This window comes from Tinamus guttatus, unplaced genomic scaffold (genome assembly GCF_059628265.1).
Source record: "Tinamus guttatus ecotype Peru unplaced genomic scaffold, ASM5962826v1 Tinamus_guttatus_pri_ptg000050l, whole genome shotgun sequence".
Taxonomy (NCBI): Eukaryota; Metazoa; Chordata; class Aves; order Tinamiformes; family Tinamidae; genus Tinamus; species Tinamus guttatus.
The window spans coordinates 26,878-45,547 of record NW_028288584.1 but is presented as its reverse complement, the minus strand read 5'-3'; the positions used below and the strand labels follow the sequence as shown (position 1 = coordinate 45,547).

Genomic DNA, 18,670 nt, shown 5'->3' with positions numbered 1-18,670 from the left:
GGCAGTACATTTGTTTTCAGTTATTGTGGAAATACATGCACAGCACCCGGTAGTCAGTTGCCACATACAAAGCTAAAGAAAGTGAGACCAAAAGTCCAAGACAGCACTCCCATAGGTGCCATGATGACCAGAAAAATGTCAGATTTAGGAAATTTGGAGCAATTATGTATGGGGATTTTAAAATTAGCTCAGAAGGCACTTTACTGTTTTAGGTTTTCTTTAGGTTGCTTTTACAGACCTTTTTAATGCAATGTATTGTATATTCAACATCTGGAGAGGAATAAATCCTTGTAGAAAAAAAATAAATCCTTGTAGAAAAACAAACAAACAAAAAACAGAATATTTTCTGGAGGACCCAGTGAGCAGAGTTGTAAAATATACTCACTTTTTCGTCTTTTTTTTTTTGGGATAAGAGTGATTGGTAAATTTATAATGAGATAGGAAAAGAGGAGACTTTCTTTGCACTTAAAACATTTCCAGAAATAAAAATTTTCATTTTCTCAGTTTACCATTTCCTGTGCTCATGCCCATAATTTTATAAACAGAATTAATATTGTAGCTTCATCTTCACTGTTAATCAAGTAGCAGTAAAACAGCTGTGTAATACTTGGGAATGTGGCAGTGGGAGGAAGGAGCCGTTTTTGTTTGTTCCCCTGTCATCTCAGCCTGTGGTAAAAGAGTTTGTATCTTTATGAGAAGGCATAAAACTGTGATAGCATTTTTAGGTTAACTGCCCTACATTATCTTACTATATTGAAATACAGTTGTATGATTTTTAAGCAGCACATGGCTTTTTATTTTTCATTTCTTTGTGAAAGAAAATTGTGCTTACAAATAACAGATAAAAAATGCTTCAGGTCAGAAGTGAAGAACTTTTCATAAATGTAAAATCCTATCCTATTTTCTTTGACCTGACACCTGATCAAAAGAGAATTTCAGTGATTCAGAGTCTTCTGAAAATGAATTTAAGTTTCATATTAATCAAGGTCATGTTTAAATATTTTTAAATTAAAAGCCTATGCAAAAGATCAAATGATTTTTAGTTAACATTTAAATATATCTATGCAGATTTATAACTGATCTACGTATCTAAACATATCTAGTTAACATATCTAGCGACTTACTTTAGCTGTACAAGTTTGTATCTGGCTTTTGTACTGCTACTCCTGTTTCCTTTTTGTCCAGGAGCGGAGACCTGTTTTCCTTTGGGGTTCTTTGTCTTGGAAGTCTGAGCTTAGAGCAGGAAGGTAGATCCTTCAGCCCTTCTCAGTCACTTACTGCGCATATTTGCAGGAAGTGTTTGGCTTTCTGTATTTACACCGTACAGATCATGTCTGCATTTTTTTTCCCCTTCAGTTTTCCCATTGCCTGGTTCTGATGAGGTCAGGAATGAGCAACATGAGTTGTGGTGGGGCTTAGGCTGGATTTTTATGCCAGAAAGAGTTTGGCTTTATACTATCCAACAAATAAGCTCATAGGACACATGTTACAAATCGCCATCTCTGTTCTTTGCCTAATAGGACTTGCAGGCCCAAGACAGAGCTCACCGCATTGGCCAACAGAATGAAGTTCGAGTCCTGCGACTGTGCACTGTGAACAGTGTGGAAGAGAAGATACTTGCTGCTGCAAAGTATAAGCTGAATGTGGATCAGAAGGTTATTCAGGCTGGAATGTTTGATCAGAAGTCTTCAAGCCATGAAAGGAGGGCTTTTCTACAGGCCATACTGGAGCATGAAGAAGAAAATGAGGTAAGATGATTAGAAATGATCAAAAAGGAGATCTTTCAGGATGGGCCTACTCTTATTTTTCATCAGTATCAGAGAATGTCATCTCTTTCAAAATCTTCGAATAAGTTACTCTTATTATACTGTCAAAGAAACAATCTCATTTATCTCCCTTTGGCCATATTAATACCTGTATTGTTTATGATCAGACCTTAGTGTAGAATTAGGTATTTTAAACTGGACTCATTCTACTCTTCCGTAAGTTAAGCAAAAATTCGTTCTTCAAAGATTATTCCAAAACAGATTGTTAAACTATTCCCAAATCCTGACAGATACTCAGAAATGCTAAATAACCTGCACTGTCTAGGATCAGTCATGAAAGACTTTGTTCTCTTGCTGCTTCAGAGGAGTCTGTGGTTGAATTTAAGGTTTGCCTTCATGTGCTTTGGGCTTAGGGCCAACCAGCAAAATGACTTTCTCTGTGATTGTGTGTCCAACCAGGATTCCTAGTTACTTCCTCTTGAAGAAACAATTAGCTGTTTCAAAACAGCTGTTAAACATTTCTTTAATGATGTACAAGGTTACGGATTCACCATTTATCTGTGTCTTTCCATTGTGTTGTTCTCTGGAACTGCTGTCTTTGAGTGAGGAGCCCTTTCTTTCGCCTGTCCCTGCAGATTGTTCTCTTCATGTAAACAGATCTCCTCATTTGGATAAATTCTGCATGAGAGAGAGAGAGAGAGAGAGAGACCATGTTAAAGATGGACAAAAACATCTATTCTCTAATGACGTCCTTTCACATTAAGAATATATCCCATAGAGTGAAAGAATGGAGAGATTGAAATTTAAAGTCTGTTTTTTCTCTGAATATTCTGTAGGTCTTGAACATGGTGTGCACTAAAAGCAAAAGAGGTTTTGCAGGCTATGTTTTACAAATATCCTTACTATTGTTTTGCTTTTAGAAAAAAGTAGTACCTCTTCAGTAAGGTACTTGTTATTTTACATTGCTGTTTTAGTGTTTTTTTTTTTAATCAGAAGTGGAAGAAATATCATAAGATGGCTGTTTTATAGGGAAGGATGTTTTATTTAGGTGGTAAGCTCTGAATTGTAGTCATCATTATGCACCATTTTAGGTGAGGCAAAACTGGAGGTCTGACCTAGGCAGCACCATCTACGTGAGCAGGTGAATCAGCTTGAAACCAACAGAAATCTTTCTCAGGCAGCTTTTGGATTTGCTTTGGAAATTCAGAGCATTCTGTCAGGTTTTCAAAGCCCGCTGAAATGTTTACTTGAACATGCTTCAAAGGCCTAGAGCTTAAGCTGAGGCTTAGTTAGCATGCTTCATTTGATAGGTGATGTTGGAGGAATCTGCTTTCTGTACTTCACTGAAGTACTCTTGAGGTGCTGTCCTGAAGCATGCCCCGACTTAGTCAGTTCCCTTGCCATAACCCAGTGTCAGTCTTTAAAGCAAACAGTGGTGCTATAATCCGACTCCTGGTGAAAAGTACATGTAGTAATACTGTACCAGACACAGTAAACAGGTTGTCTATGTATATTTCAAAAGATAACTTCCAGTAATATTAAAGTGTGGCCGAGGAGATAGGTAACATTCATAAAGGCAATTTTTGTGGGTGTTTACAAAATCCATTCCTGCCAAAGGCACCTGTTTTGCAGCGTGATTATTCAGACTAACCACAGGTGGTCAGCCTCTTCTGTTATAGTTTCTGCTGTGGGATCCCTTTTATTTTTAGGTTAGAAGTTGCACTGTTTGAAGTGATGGAAAGCTTGTGAAACTTCCATGAGGTAACATTATTTGCTGATTATAAGAAATGCCAACCAGAGCTCTATTCTTTGTTCTGTGTGTGTGTTTGTGTGTTTAAGAATGTAACTTCTTGTATGTTGAAGAAGCACTGACTAGGGTGGGAAGAAGTAACTCTCCTTTTGCCAGCAGCATGTCATGATTCGGTTAAAATTGTATGTACATTTAGTTACACAGGTCTTAATTAGGAATTGTAACAGTAAGAACCCATCCTTTATGCAGTGCAAATCTTACAAATGGAGTGAAAATAGTATATATGGATATAAATGCAGGAATTATAATACATGGATATAATACATGGTAAATGTTGTGGATATAAATAATCCTTTGATTATTTAGGAAACAAAAGGCTGCAGAGAGTTTTGAGGCAGTATATGCAGCATTCTACGTTTTTGAATTTTCATGAAAAAGTAGAGGTCAGCAGTATTATGTAACATAAATTCAGTCTTTTAGACTGCTAGGAACCAGTCAGTAGTTTGTGGATTTTGCTGGACTTGTTCTGTGGTCAGATTTAGAGTGCCTTGTGTTTTCAAAATATTTTGGAAAGGGAAGCTGAGCACTGTGCAAACTGGTCATGTTAAAAAGGGCATTAATTTCAGCATTATTATTTCTAAATTGAATTCTAGAGTTATAGTTTGTTTTTCCAATTAATGTATTTTTTTATAACTTCTTTTCTGAGAAAACAGAGGTTCAAATCTCAGTTTGTTAGCAGAAAATGGTCTAGGCAAAGTGGGATTCAGCAGGCATCACTTCCACTATAGCTTTTTTTTCCCCTCCCTCATGTCCTTTAAAAAAAAAAAAAAGACCTTATTTATTTATTTATTTTTTCTATATGAAGGATCTCATAATGCAGAATGGTATTTCTGGGGAGGTACTATAGAAAAGCAGAACGGAAATGCATACATTTTAACTGAAAAATGATCTGAAAACAGACTGTGCTTGTGACCCAGGAAAACCACAAGCCAGCATTTCATGGTTGCATGTTTGCTCATTTCCTCATTCTCAATTTATGAAGCTGATGATAAGTCCCAGTTGTCTCTCTGATGGAAGCCTATTCTGCCTTATTACTTGAATCACACTCTAAACCCTTGTATGGTCTGAATGTTTCACATGTGCCTGGATAGAAGGAAGTTCAGTGCAACATTGACCTCATGCAGGCTGTTGCTGTAGGTTAGATACTGCTTTTTTCCTTCTAACGCCTTTATCTATCTTTGTAACTAGGAAGAAGATGAAGTTCCGGATGACGAGACGCTGAATCAGATGATTGCTCGACGTGAGGAGGAATTTGATCTCTTCATGGTAAGGCCTGAAAGATCATAAGTAGAATATTCCTTTTAATAAAGGCATTAACCTCATGTGATTCAAATGCTGGAAAACTCTGCTGGGAGAGTGGGCTTCATTTACTCACATTGTTAATCTGAGTAAAGAGCAGCAATCTATTTAAAGACAGGGTTCATCACGTGACACTGACTTCAGAGAGCCTTTGAGACTACACAGTGAAACCGTGCCAAGCTAGAGGAAGAGGTGGCTAGAGGAATTTAGACAGTGGAAAATTGGTAATTACGGGCTGGCTTGCTACTTTGACAGCATTCTTTCATTTTTAATATTTCTTCTGATTCTGCACTGTGTTGTTTAGCTACTTAAACTTAACCAGATAGTGAGGTGGTAGACAGATAGTGCTCTTTTCTTTGGGAGTTAACTTGGGTTTGTGATTGTTTTGTCAAGGGTGCAGTTAGCTGCATCTGTACTGCTAGAACTGCTGAACAGTTGGCAGAACTACTTATTCAATTGTGAGCAATTCATTTACATTACTGCTTCCTTTCTTATTAATACTGGTTACAAAATTGTAGAATAATTACTTAAATGTCAGTATATAAACATGGCTCGCCTTTTAGCAAGTGTGCACTACGAAGATTGCTGGAGGACCTTTAAGAATCACTGGAACAGTCAAAGAAAACACTTAAATAGTTGTTGAGGGGAAACCTCCATCCCCTCTCATTCTGAAGAAACGTTTTTGTTCTGCAAGATAAACAGCACTGACATTGTCATAGGTGCTTGAATATGAAAGTATATCAGGAAGTACTTACAGAGAAGGTCGTTATTAGGACCTCTAGTATTTAGTCTCACACCATCTCCTGCTTAAGGATTTTATACCTCACCTTTATACAAGTGAACATAAGCCCTTTTTCTGCAAGTGGAAAAAAAATAAGGTGGACGATTGGCAAAGGCCTTATGTTATTGCTGATTTGCCAGTATAATCATTCTGTGCTTTTGTGTTTTATTTGATGTTGTCTGAAAATACCTCCAATTCCCACAGAAACAGCATTTCATGCAGCTGTATCCATCTTCCCTAGCTGAGAGTACAAGAGGTATAGTGATCATTGTGAGTGCTTTTGTATCAAAAATTATGGCTCGACTGAAATGCTTAGTTTTGTGAATGCAGATTGGCTGCTTGAAACATCATTTTAGTGTTGTTCCTTCAGACTTAGAAGGAAAAAAACAGTCCTTGAAAAAAATAGTTGAATTTATGGTTATTTTCCATAAATTTGTTAAATTTTGTCTTTCCAGATTAAGTTTGAAGATTATAAAAGCCAATTAGTAAAACAGTTGAGCTTAGAGGCAAGATAGTTTTATATTGTTTGTGATTAATTTATATTTCTTGGATTAATCTATTTGAAGGTTTCTGAGCAAGAGTAAGGAGCTGATAAGATGTTGGGAAAAAAAAAAACAGAGTAATTGTGCTATGAATCCAGGGATATGTGAAAACATTTTATCTAGAAATGATGATGTATATTAATAGCTAATATATTTTAATTGTTAGTAAACAAACTGTAATTGTTAATAAAGAAATTTATTTTTCATATATTAGTGAACTCACCGAAAGAGAGCCTAAAAAATAGGTTTTGAATTCAGTTATTTCTCTTCCTTTTCTTAATATTATAGGCCTCATATAGGCAATTAAAGTGTGCAGAAGGGTTGTATTCTCAAACCTTGTGCATTTCAGTTTGGTTCTAGAGAAGACAAGAAGGATTTTTCACTTAAGCTAAGATGCAGCATCATTCCTTAATTGTTAAGGTTGTCCAGATGTAATCAAAATCAACAAAATATCAACAAAATATTCACTAATATTCAAGAAAAAGTAGTGCTTGGCCTGTTGTTTTAGCTTGTGTTAAAAAATGTAAAAGTATTTAGTCTGTTGTCTAAAGTGCTTCCAGAGCAGTAGCCAGGAGAACAGGATGGTCCCTTAAGATGCTGTCTTGTGGTTGGACATGGCCAAGGATCATAAAATCATAGAGTCATTATGGTCGGAAGAGACCTTCAAGATCACAAAGTCCAACCGTAAGCCCTTCAACACCCTGCCTGCTAAACCCTGTCTCTAAGTGCCTCAGAAGGAGGAGGATCTGAGGAGCTACGGGCTGAAGATGATGGAGCAAGTAATTCTGGAAACCCTTTCCAGAGATGTGAAGGACAAGAGGATGACCAAGAAAAGTCAGCATGCTTTTTTAAATCATGCCTAACCAAACAGATTGCCCTCTACAAGGAGAGGACTGGCTTAGTGTATAAGGGGAGAGTGGTAGGTGTCTTTCATTTCTGCTTTGGTGAAGCTCTTATGTCATCCTTGTAGGAAGGCTCTTTCAGATTCTTCAGTTTACCAGAATTTAAAATTTCTGCAGCAAAAAGGTAAAGAACTTAAAGGAAATGAGATTTTTTTTTTCAGTTTTTACTTTTCTTGCTGCAAGTAATTCAGAAAAAATAGCATCCAACTTTGAGTTTAGGAGCTGAAGCAACAAGGAAATACCCAAAATATTCTGTCTGATTTGGTGTGGTCCTATTCCCATTTACTACTGCACATTCTGACTGATGTTATTTCCCCTAACTCCAATCTTCTGCCTACTTTTTCACCATTGCTGTGATATCTCTGCATATGTCAAAGTAATTAATATGAAAAAAATTGGATAGCCCCAATCTCAGCTGGTTTGAGTTTTCTGTTTATTGCAAATAGTGTCACTTCTATTTTTTTCTTCCTAATCCTAAACAAGCGCAGACATAATCCAGAGTGGGAAATGACTGTTTCACTGTGATTTCAACATTTTTTAATAATGTGCTTCAGTGAATGTTACATTTAAGATTAATAAGCAAGAAAGAAAACTTTGAAGTTATTTTTATTTTATTATCATGATTTTTTCTCATATAAAAACTGACATGGAATTGTTGTTATAGGCCTCCCAGGAATATGGGAACCAGTACTTCAGCTATCCTAATATATTTTTTCTTCTTGAATACAAAATAGCAATGCAGAAGCAATTCACTGCATAAGTCAGTGGTTTTAAACTAAAGTGTTTTGTTTCTTTTTTGTTCTAAAGATTCTTGTAAGTTTTGTAGTAGCACTAAATTATGTAGTAGTAATAAATTATGTAGCTGAGAAATGAAGATAACTACTCAGAGTTCAGTAGTACTGTGTGTACTATGTATTGTATTCTGGGATTTTTGACAGTAATTTTGCTCTTTGCTTGCATGTAACCAGTTGTGGCAGAATGCTTTTTAATTTCTGGTATTTGTGCCTAACAGGATACTGGAAAAATCATTGCTATACTAGCTACAGTAAGATAAGACAGGTTTACAAACACAAGTTTTGCTAGCACAAGGAAAGATGGGACCAGAGCTTTCCCAGATATAAAATGGGTTTGAATAATGTCTTCAGGAAAACTAAATGCCTATTTGCTCTGCCTGATTTGGGATACCTTTAATTTCCTTGTTAAAAACCTCTTCCATTTCGGTCTTGTCTGAGTGCAACTTGCTGGCTGTCAAGATGTCGATAAGGCAGACCATGTATGCATCCAGTTTGAATGAGCTGTGCTTTAAAAGGCAAGGTACAGGAAGGCATTGTAAAAACAAAAGATTTCATTGTTGACTGAGGTAATGAGGATGGGGGGGAAAAAAATTACCATTGGTCGTAGAACTCTGTGAGGTCACATCTCACATTCTGCTTGTCAGTTCTAGGGGAACTAAAAACACTCACTGGTGACTGCATCATTCGTTTCTGAGGTTTATCATGTGGCTTCAACATTCATGTCTTTTTAGTGCAGCGTGGTTTGCTCACCAAACTTGAAATTAATGACCATGTTGATTATCTCTTCTAAGAATCTTAATATATCATTATCTAACTAATATTCTTAACACTGTACCGTATCTTATCTGATATATGCTTTCATTTATGCATAGTATAGCAGTTAGACCAGTTAAGCTGATTGGCTTTCTGGCACTGAATGAGCAAGCTCTGGTCTGTCTGTTGATTCCTTTTTGCTAATACAAGCTTTTAGAATTCTTCCTTCCAATACTCAGATTCCCATAATTAGTGTGGTTTAAGTTACTCTTTTTAATTGCATAAGTAATAACAACATATGGGCATGTTGTTAGGAAAGGATTGATTTTTGCAAATCATGTTCATGAATATGAAGAAGACATAAAAATTATATAAGAAGAAAAACAGTTGTTTAATCAACAGCTACCCCTGCCTTTTCATAACCTGATTTGTTTTATTTAGGTGCTGTCCATCTAGTACTTTCAGTACCTTCAGTGAAATTTAATTACGGAGAACTCGACAAAGATCAACAATTAAGAGCAGATACTCCCTTTTATTGTTGTATTTTAGAAGTATTGGTCTGGAGGAAGGAATATACCACCAAAGGATGAGATTTGAAGTGTCAAGCAAAATTAAATAGTCAGGAGATCCCATGGTTTATTTAGTAGTGGCCCTTACAACAGTTGTGTCCTTTCCCTTCTGCCTTTGCAGCGCATGGATATGGACCGTCGTAGGGAGGACGCCAGAAACCCCAAGCGCAAGCCCCGCCTAATGGAAGAGGATGAATTGCCATCCTGGATTATTAAGGATGATGCTGAAGTTGAAAGACTCACATGTGAAGAAGAGGAAGAGAAAATATTTGGAAGAGGGTCCCGTCAACGCAGGGATGTGGACTATAGTGATGCTCTCACAGAAAAACAGTGGTTACGGGTAGGTACTGATTTTTTTCTTCTTTACAGTTGTGTTTGTTTATTTGGTGTGGAGTTTTTTTGGTTTTCTTTGGAGTTTTTTTTTTTTTTTTTTAATTCTTTGAAGACTACACTGTGGTACCGGGGAAAGCACCATGTAACAGTGAAAGCCCAGTTTCATGTCTTACAATTGTACGCAAGGCACAAGTTAAAATTTAAAAGCTATAAAAAAAGCTATACTGCTGAAACTTAAGTCGTACTTGGTAGATGCTGAATCAGAATGCTACTTCTTTCTTTCACAATATTTTTTTTGGCGTTGTTCTTAACATAATTCACCTTTTGTTTTTTGGATGGCATTTAGTATTATATTTAAGATGTACTTTGTTTTAACAGTAGAACAGACCAGTGATTAGTACATATATTAGATTTTATGTGATACCTTTAAAAAAAAAAAAAAAAAAAAGAAAGATGTGCACACAAAATTAACCCTTTTAAAGGAAATTTTTAAATTTAAATTAGATTTTTTGTGGAAGTCTTCTCTCATGCCTTTTCATTTGCAGTTGCCTTAGTGTTACTTTCCTTTGCTGAGATCAAAAACCTTGATAAGTGAAAGTAAAGATGGAAAACTTACTCATAGCACATCTATGACTTCACTGCACTTGTCACTTACCTTGTAATTCCTTTAACAAAAAAACCTCTTTTAGTGAATACTAAGGCGTGTTCCTTCTCAGAATGTTAATAGCAAGAGTGGCAAGGGGATGAGGATTTATTTTTGCAAAACATTTTCAAAATCAAGACATTTCGTGGGAGAATAATCAGATGTACATCAGCATTAATGTACAATGCAATTTTTGTGTATGCTTCACTAAAGATATGCTGAGAACCTGGATAGGCAGAGAGCTACTTAAGTTACAAAAGAGATGTTAGTTACAGAAGACTGCAGTTAAGGCATAGTAATACTACCTTGTGAGAATATATGGTGAGGAAGGAGGTTAAGGGCTGATCCAGATTGAACTGCTGTTAAGTTCAGGAGGTGAATGAAAGTTACACATCATCTGTAAATCTCAACAAATGGAGCAGACTAGAGGAGTTTGATACCTATGTTATTAAGTGGTCAGTGGGAGAGAAAGACCTTGAGACAAAAACTGTGCCTAAATTCTCCTATGTGTGTGTTTCTCTACTGCAAAAATGCTTGCAGCACAGCATACATCACTCAAGATCATTTCAAACCAGTTATCTTCAGAACTGAAGTAGTCTGGCTGTTGCAACATACGGTTCGTTTGAACTTACATAACCTGCATCTCAGGTTTTGTTAATTATGCTAAACTCTGTCAAAAAATGACAGGCCTGAAAGTCATCTGATCCCTCTTCCTACCATGTGGCAGTATCAACCAATCCTTTGTCAAATCCTATGTCATTCATGATTGATAATCACCCATTTTGCTCTTAAAACACTTGACAAGCAGAGGAATTTGAACTCTCTAAGCAAATTAACCTTAGTGCTTAATTTTCTGTAATATTTTATCTGAATTTCCTTGCTAAATTTTAAACCTGTTACTTCTTGCTCAAGTCACTGTGGTTGTGTATAACAGGCTGTTCCCTTCCTTTTAACACCATAGAATCAGAGAAAGATTGAGGTTGGAAGGGACCTCTGTAGATCATCTAGTCATCTAAGTATGTTGCCCAGGATCACATCCAGGCGGGTTTTTAACAGCTCCAGAAAAAGAGACCTCACAATCTCTGCGCAATCTGTGCCATTTTTTCCTCATATTCAGAGTGAACTTCCTGTGAACTTCCTCTTGGCCTATGGCTGATTGCCACGGAAGAGAGACAGGTCCCATCCTCTCAACTTCCTCCCTTTAGATGCTTGTGTCCCCTGGTAAGACCCTCCTCTCAGTCCTCTCTGCTCAGGCTGAGCAGCCCCAGCGCTCTCAGCCTCTCCTCACAGCAGAGCTGCTCCAGGGCCCTCCCCAGCTTCGCAGCCCTGCGCTGGCCTCTCTCCAGTAGCTCCGTGTCCCTCTTGTCCTGGGGAGCCCAGGGCACGCGCAGGACTCCAGACGTGGCCTCCCCAGGCTGAGCAGAGGGTCAGGGCCACCTCCCTCCCCCCGCTGGCCGCCCTCTTCCTCCTGCAGCCCAGGACACCACTGGCCTGGTGGCCACAAGGGCCCCTTGCTGCCTCCTGCTGGGTCTGTTGTCCCACAGGAGCCCCAGGGCCTCCTCTGCAGAGCTGCTCTCCAGCAGGTCACCCCAGTGTGTGCTGATGCCTGGGGTGGTTCCTCCCTCGGGGGACAACCCTGCACTTGCCTCTGTTCGACTCCATGAGGTTCCTGTTTGCCCAACTCTCCAGCCTTTTATGCTGTGGAAGACACCATATCCCTGTTCACACAATTCTTCTTAAAGCTAAATTCTTCATAAACTTTAAAAAGTGGTGCCAGATCACTGCACATTCAGACTTTTCCAATAGAAACTCTTTTCTGCATGTCTTAATTTTATTTTCATTGTGTTTTCCTAGCTATCATTCGTGTAGCTGATGTCTTTATGTAGATCTGGTCAAAAGCTAGCCACCAGTTCCAGGTTTAGCCTCATTTCAATGAAGAGGAGTTATTTTACATAACTTCTGTCTTGTTTACATCCCCATGATGTAGCATTTCTTTTCTTGACAGTAAAGATTGTAACGTCTGTGGTATACAATTTGAGATCCAGTGTAAGCTCTTAATCCTTTTCTGTGGATATACTCCCTACCCAGTTGTTCGATATCCTGTTTCGTATAGTTGATCTTCCTTTCCTTGTAAGAGGATTTAGCATATGTCCTTGTTGAAAAATATATAGGTTTTCTGAGTTCACAGCACCAGTTCAACAAAATGATTTTATTTTTTTTCGTTGTCCTCAGGTGGTCTTGTGCTATCAGGTGTTTTTTTGCAGCTTTAGTAGCTGTAAGCTTTCTCTTCCATCTTCCAGATCATCAAGAACACTGAATAGCATTGGACTACATGGAACATTACTCCCACAATCCCTTCCACTTGCTAAAGCACCATTAAGCATTGCTAAGCACCAGAATGTGAATATAATTTCTGACCAGTTTACCATGTACTGGGCAGTATTTTTTTCTAGTTAGTGTTTTCATTGTTTGTGGGTCTGTTGTGTGAAATGAAGTCTTGCTAAAGTTAAGATGTAACATGTGGTACTGCTTTTTGGATGTTGTTTGTTTTCTTACTGAAGAAAACCCACGATTTCTCTCCTGTTCCTCTATTGAGTTGTTAAGCATGTTCTCTAATGAGCTAAGTTACAGCTAAGTCACAGTGCATTGTAGGCACCTCTGTGACTCTTGTATACATATTTTCAGATGACAGCTGTATACTGAAGTGTGCTGAGCAAATACAAATGTTGCAACTACTGATAGTTTTCAAACTTTTTTTTCTGATGAATTAGATTTACCCTGTAACACTGCCTATGCAGATTCAGAAAAGAAATCCTCTTCATGCATGCTAAAAACGTAAATCATAGTTTTGACTCTGCTACTGACACCCTAATGCCAAAAGGACTAGTTAAGATGCATTAAAGTCTAATCTCTTCAAAAAAAAGTTCTGGACTTCCAGGTGCTGGCTAGTCCCTAATGCCTGTTTTCACTTTCATGAGTTAAGGGTACGTGGCAAATCCCTAAAGAAAACAGAGTGCCTGGGCACACATGCACATATACCAACGAAAGCATGCCAGCTTGCTCAGATGCCTGAATTTGGAAGCAGAATACAAACAAATTCCAGAAGGTGAAAGGGCAGACTCATGCTATGTCTATGAGATTGTGCAGCTGCCCTGAACAACCTGTGACTGAGTAACAGCTAGCCTCCCTGGGAAGACATAACACAAGAACAGACTTTATCACTAGCTGTCGCTGCAGACTGATGTTTTGTAATGGTTGGCATGGCAACTGTATTTTCATTAAAAAAAAAAAAAAAAGTGGGGGGGAAGCAGAGGAAGAATTCACTCTTCAGGGTATTTATGCTGTCTCTATTTCCATTTTGGCTGCATTGACTGGGGCATAGATACCAAGACCACCCTTACTTGATTAAGACAGTTCATCTTGTTCTGCTGCTCTTTATTTTGTTGTCCAAACAGTTGCTCTAAATCTCTGTTGACAATTGAAATACGTTATATTTAGATTCAGCTTCTCCTTCAGCTTGTATTTTGACTGGTTGTTCAGATTGAATTCAAAGTAGTTTTGTGTTGGACAGTGAAACACATTTGAGATCAAAATGTGGTGATCTGAGATTCTGTGAAAGAGCAGAAAAAGTATTTGTGGAACTCACTAAAAAGAACTATGTGTACGTTCATGCTTAAAATTTTTTCCTACTTGTTTTTTCTGTCTTCACTATTCCTCTATATCCTGCAAAGTTCCCTGAGGTGCTGCTGAACCTACATAATAGCTGAATAAGTGAATATATGCCCCACTTGAAGAAAATTGTATTCTAATCCAAACTATGTGCTCAGTAGTACAGAATTGCAGATCATATTGAATTTTTAAGTTTTAGGGGAGAAAATTTACTTCAAAAACTTTGTTACTCTGTGCTTAAAAAGTCCATGCATTCCAGGATGTTGACCATTTCATGACCAATGATAGTAGGATTTCCCAACCACTGGTACCATTTTCTAATGTGCAAGGTGATGCTGATCAGTTCTATACCTGTAAAAGCTTATTTCCTGAAGGACGGGGAAGTTAGTCAGGACATTGCTCCTTACCAGCAGGAGATGTTAAAGTTGTGCCTTTTGCCGTGCTATGATTTTGCTGTCAGGGTGTTGAGGAAGGCCTTGCTGATCCACTTTAACCATGTGGAGCCAAGCTGTTTTTGTATATTCCGTGTACAATATTGTTTGTCTTTGGTATCCCTTTCAGAAAACACAGTTAATAACCTATTTAAGAAAAGAAAAAAGGAGAAAAAAAAAACAAAAAAGACTGAGGCTTTTGCAACTACTTTTAAAGCACAGTGAAATTGAAACCAATGAAGAAGGGTATTTTTCTTGTCTTTAGATATGAGTGGCAATTAGAATGCATCTATCTTATACTTTCCATTCTCCTTTCTGGCAGAGTTCAAATCTGATTTATATTCTAATTATTTTTGTCATTGAGAATCTGGAATTAGACTTGAGAATATCACTACCAGAGTCTATCAAAATCCTTTGAAATACTTCTTCTGTATTTGAAAATTAAATAGTTTAGTAAAATTGGTGTTCCAGAAATTGTTGTTCTTTGTAGAAGACCCAAACACAGGAAAACTGAACAAATATTGCAGAAAAATAGCAATCAGTAAAACATTATGTCATAATTTTGTAGGATTTTTTTCTTTAGAAAACATTAAAATAATGATATTATGTAAACATCATTTTCTATATTTAGAAAATGTTACCGTATTACTGAGAACATTAAAGTAAATTGCATCCTTTGAAATGTCTATACTTATTTAACACACCAAATTTAGTATAGGGATAACATGATACATAAAACTTTGGGTTTCAGATGCTAATTATTTTACTATTGTTATTTTTGCATGCAGAATTTTGTATGAAACAGACACTGCTGTTAAGATGCCTTCTGCTATTCTTAGTGTGGAGAGGGATCTTCAAACGCTTTTCAGACTTCTGAATAGCAGCTACAAAGTTTCCTATGCTGATTTGCATTTACAACATGAATAAAAGATTGCCCATACCTCTAAGCATCTGCCTCATACTTGGCATTTTGGCCAAAGTACTCACCGCTCTGGAAGGAAACAAAAAGTTAGTGGTTTGGGGTTTTTTGTTTTGTTTTCTTTGTTTTTTCTTATCCCTGTCATCAGGAGCAAATTCTGAGACTGCTAATTTGAAGTGCCATCTCTTGTTGGCGGACCAGAATAGGTATGACGAATCTTCACATCCTTTGTTCTCTGTGTAGTAGGTATGACAGACAGAGGTACCCATTTTGATGGATCCTTGTCATACAGAGCCATTCTGCTGGCTCTACACACAACCACAACAATTTGAATAAAGGCAATGTTTGTCTCTTCTAATATGTAAGCAAGAAAAGAACTACTATGTTATCAAGAATCAAAAACAGTTAACCAGTTTCAGACTGGACATCTGTCACAGAACGAGTAGTGTTGGGGGTGAGTGACACAATGCACTTCACTCGTGCGAAAGAAACAGTAGTAGGTGTTACTGATATGGACAGTGGTTCACTGGATTCTATGGCAAGGTCACTTATTTACTGCATGGGGACAAGAAATACACAAAATGATCAAGGACACCCTCCTGTTGAGTCAGGGGGTTCAGATTGGACCCCCTTGCTTTCCAGACTCTTCCTGAAAGGTGCGGCTGGATCCAGTCCTAGTCCCAGACCTGGTCAACGGTTTATGTTTGAGGGATTTGTGCACAGTTTCAAAGTAAAGTTTGCAAGTTCAGAGAGAGAAGCGTGCTATAGTAAGTTACCATGAATCTGCCGTGGGAAGGATCTCTTAACCCTGAGGAGTATCCTTGAGAGGCGTCCCTGCTCAAGGGGAGATCCTGGCGTGCAGCCCCCTGCCGTGCAAGGAGAGCTCAGTGGGCCCTCAGGCTGTCCCCATGTTTATGGGATAAGATGACTGACTTACAGTCACTCTTTCAATTCAGAAATGACTGGTGGCTGGTGTATGCGCAGTTAGTCTTATCTTCCCATTGGGATGCAGCCATCAGGACTGTTATTGATGATTAATGTCCAAGTACGGGAAGGAATCGGGGAGACAACTACCAGGTCACTGGTAGTTAATGCCTGAATAGGGCTGCATGTGGAAAGTCAGGTTGAGCTGGGGAAGGAGCACATCCATCACAACATCTCCAAAATGACTGAACCCCTCTTTAGGCCTCTCATAGGTGGAAAGCCTTAGGCAATCAGCTTCTTGATCCCTCCTATTCTGCTCCATGAATAGAGTGCTGTGTTAATGTAGGAATAGATTTCTTTTTTAAAAAATGGAAGAAGACTTTAAAGCTTTCTAGGAGTCATAATCCTGTGGTTTCATCCTTTTGAAGTGCTAAATTTAGAATGTTACAGACTATGGATTAGTGTACTGGATATCCATTTCGGTTGCATCTCATAACTTAATAAAATCGTCAGCTGGATTTTGCACTCAGAGTCACAGTACTTTATTGATGCTTGGTCTCACTGCAGTTTTTCATATATGTACTTATATTGTATTCTCTGTTGTTCTGCAGAGAAACTTGTAAACCTTTATGCTTTTACAAGAAATTTCTTTGTGTTTTTTTTGGTGAGAACTGCTGGCATAGTAGTGTTTACTCTTTGGACTATATAATTTATTCTAGAAACCAAGGTCATCATCTACACAAGTACTGTTCCTGTCAGCTTTTTACCTTTTACCTCTACCTGCTGTAACATTCCCATTAAAGGATCAAAATGTACTTTAAATTCTGCCATTGCCTAATGACTCTGTAATTTTAGCAGCAGCCTGAAAACAGGAAGGTCACTGCATGAAGCTCATCGACAGAAACTAGCCTTGCAAAATACTGTTTGAGTGTTAAGTACACTAAGAATATAAGCTTTTTTCTTCTCTAAATTTACTTAACATATTTTTTCCCAGCGGCTTGTTCAAAGTATGACTTAGTTTTAGTTCATACTATTATCTTTTCATAAATTCCTCAAAGTTTAAAAATTCTGTTGGGATTCTCTTACAATGCAACCTCTGACTTGCTAGTATTTGTTGAACTTACTGAACACAACTCCATTTCTTGAAGTTAAAATTTTTCTGTCTTTCTACACAGGGAGTGAATAATCATACTTTTGCTATACATTTCCTCATTTCACACTCTTATATTGCATTTCCATTATTAGCTGCTTCAAATACCATTAATCATTGGTGTATCAACAGATGTATCATACTACTGCAAAAATTCCTAGACCAGTTTTTCTAAATAAGCGGAAGCAAGAGATCCTTATGCACCTTCAGTGAAAAATAAAATGAAAACATAAAAGTTTCTGAAACCTGTTCATTTTTAAATTATATTTCTTTTTGTTCTAAATACCTTATATTTTGTTTTTAATCTTTCCTTTTGCTTCCCTTTGGTTATCTTGCACATTTTAAATTTGGAAATAAAAAATGCTTGTTTGAGAAGAGGTTAATGTGCCCAAATGGGAGTAAGAAGCAGAAGATATGAAAGGAAATACATAATGGCATCCTCCTGTTAGCAGAAGTTGAGTTTAGTTTGACAGTGCGGGAAAGTGCCACACCTTACAGCACAGTGTCCTATGCATGTCCTGTATTGTACTGTTAAAAAGACTGATAATGTTTTGGCGTGCTTAAAAAAATTGTGCCCACCTGTAGCTCATTTTGTAAGGTGAGAAAGTACTTTTAATAGCTTTTTGAACATTTAGGTAGTGTCAGTGGATAGCTAAATAATTCAGTTTATTCTAAGGCTAGAGGTGAGCCAACAAATGAGTGTTTTCCCATTGGTAATTATTGCTTTGTGCTGTTGTGTTGTCCTCAGTTGTGCTCTTTCCACAGTAAAATAAAACACAACTTATTCTTTATTAGGAAACTGCCTATTAGGACATGATATGCGGTTGTTTTGTGTGCTACAGAACCAGATTTGGTACTGTGTAGTTAACCTTTGGTTTTGAAAATTCAAAACGCTGAATAAAAGTATTTTTGCTATAGATGTGGCAACTGTTACAGAAAATATGCTACTTTCTTTCTCTGAAGTTAGCCCTTCCATAGCCAAATCCTTGAAAGGTGCATTGCGGACAAATATTGTCCAGGAAAGAGCAAAGACTGCAAGTTCTTTCTAAGGGTTGGAGATGGTAAGAGTATATCTTCTAATTTAATTAGTAAAGGAAGGCTAATTCCTGAAGACTTGATAACAACAAATTAAAAATCATCCGGTAATTCTCAGTCTGAAGGAATGAATTTTGAAAATTTATTCATAAGGAAACAGTAAAACATGAAAAATCTGTCTCCACTTAATGGTGTATAAAGTGCTAGACATGCTGCCGGTCTGCCAGGGCAAGTAATATTGCAGTGGGAAGATTTCACTCTTTTTCTCCTAGAAAAGGCATATTTCACTTTTGGTAAATGAAGCAAAATAAATATTTAATGGGGGAAAGGAAACAAAGATTTCCATTAGT

The 18,670-nt window shown here is 37.5% G+C and overlaps 1 protein-coding gene across 1 annotated transcript in view; it reads left to right on the top strand.

The window, feature by feature from the left end:
* The window catches only part of SMARCA2 (SWI/SNF related BAF chromatin remodeling complex subunit ATPase 2), a 91,909-nt gene that overhangs the window by 46,717 nt on the left and 26,522 nt on the right, over positions 1–18,670 (top strand). Inside the window, 3 exon segments of the mRNA XM_088539843.1 lie at positions 1,521–1,748; positions 4,765–4,842; positions 9,338–9,556. Of these exon segments, the coding sequence (XP_088395969.1) occupies positions 1,521–1,748; positions 4,765–4,842; positions 9,338–9,556 (525 nt within the window).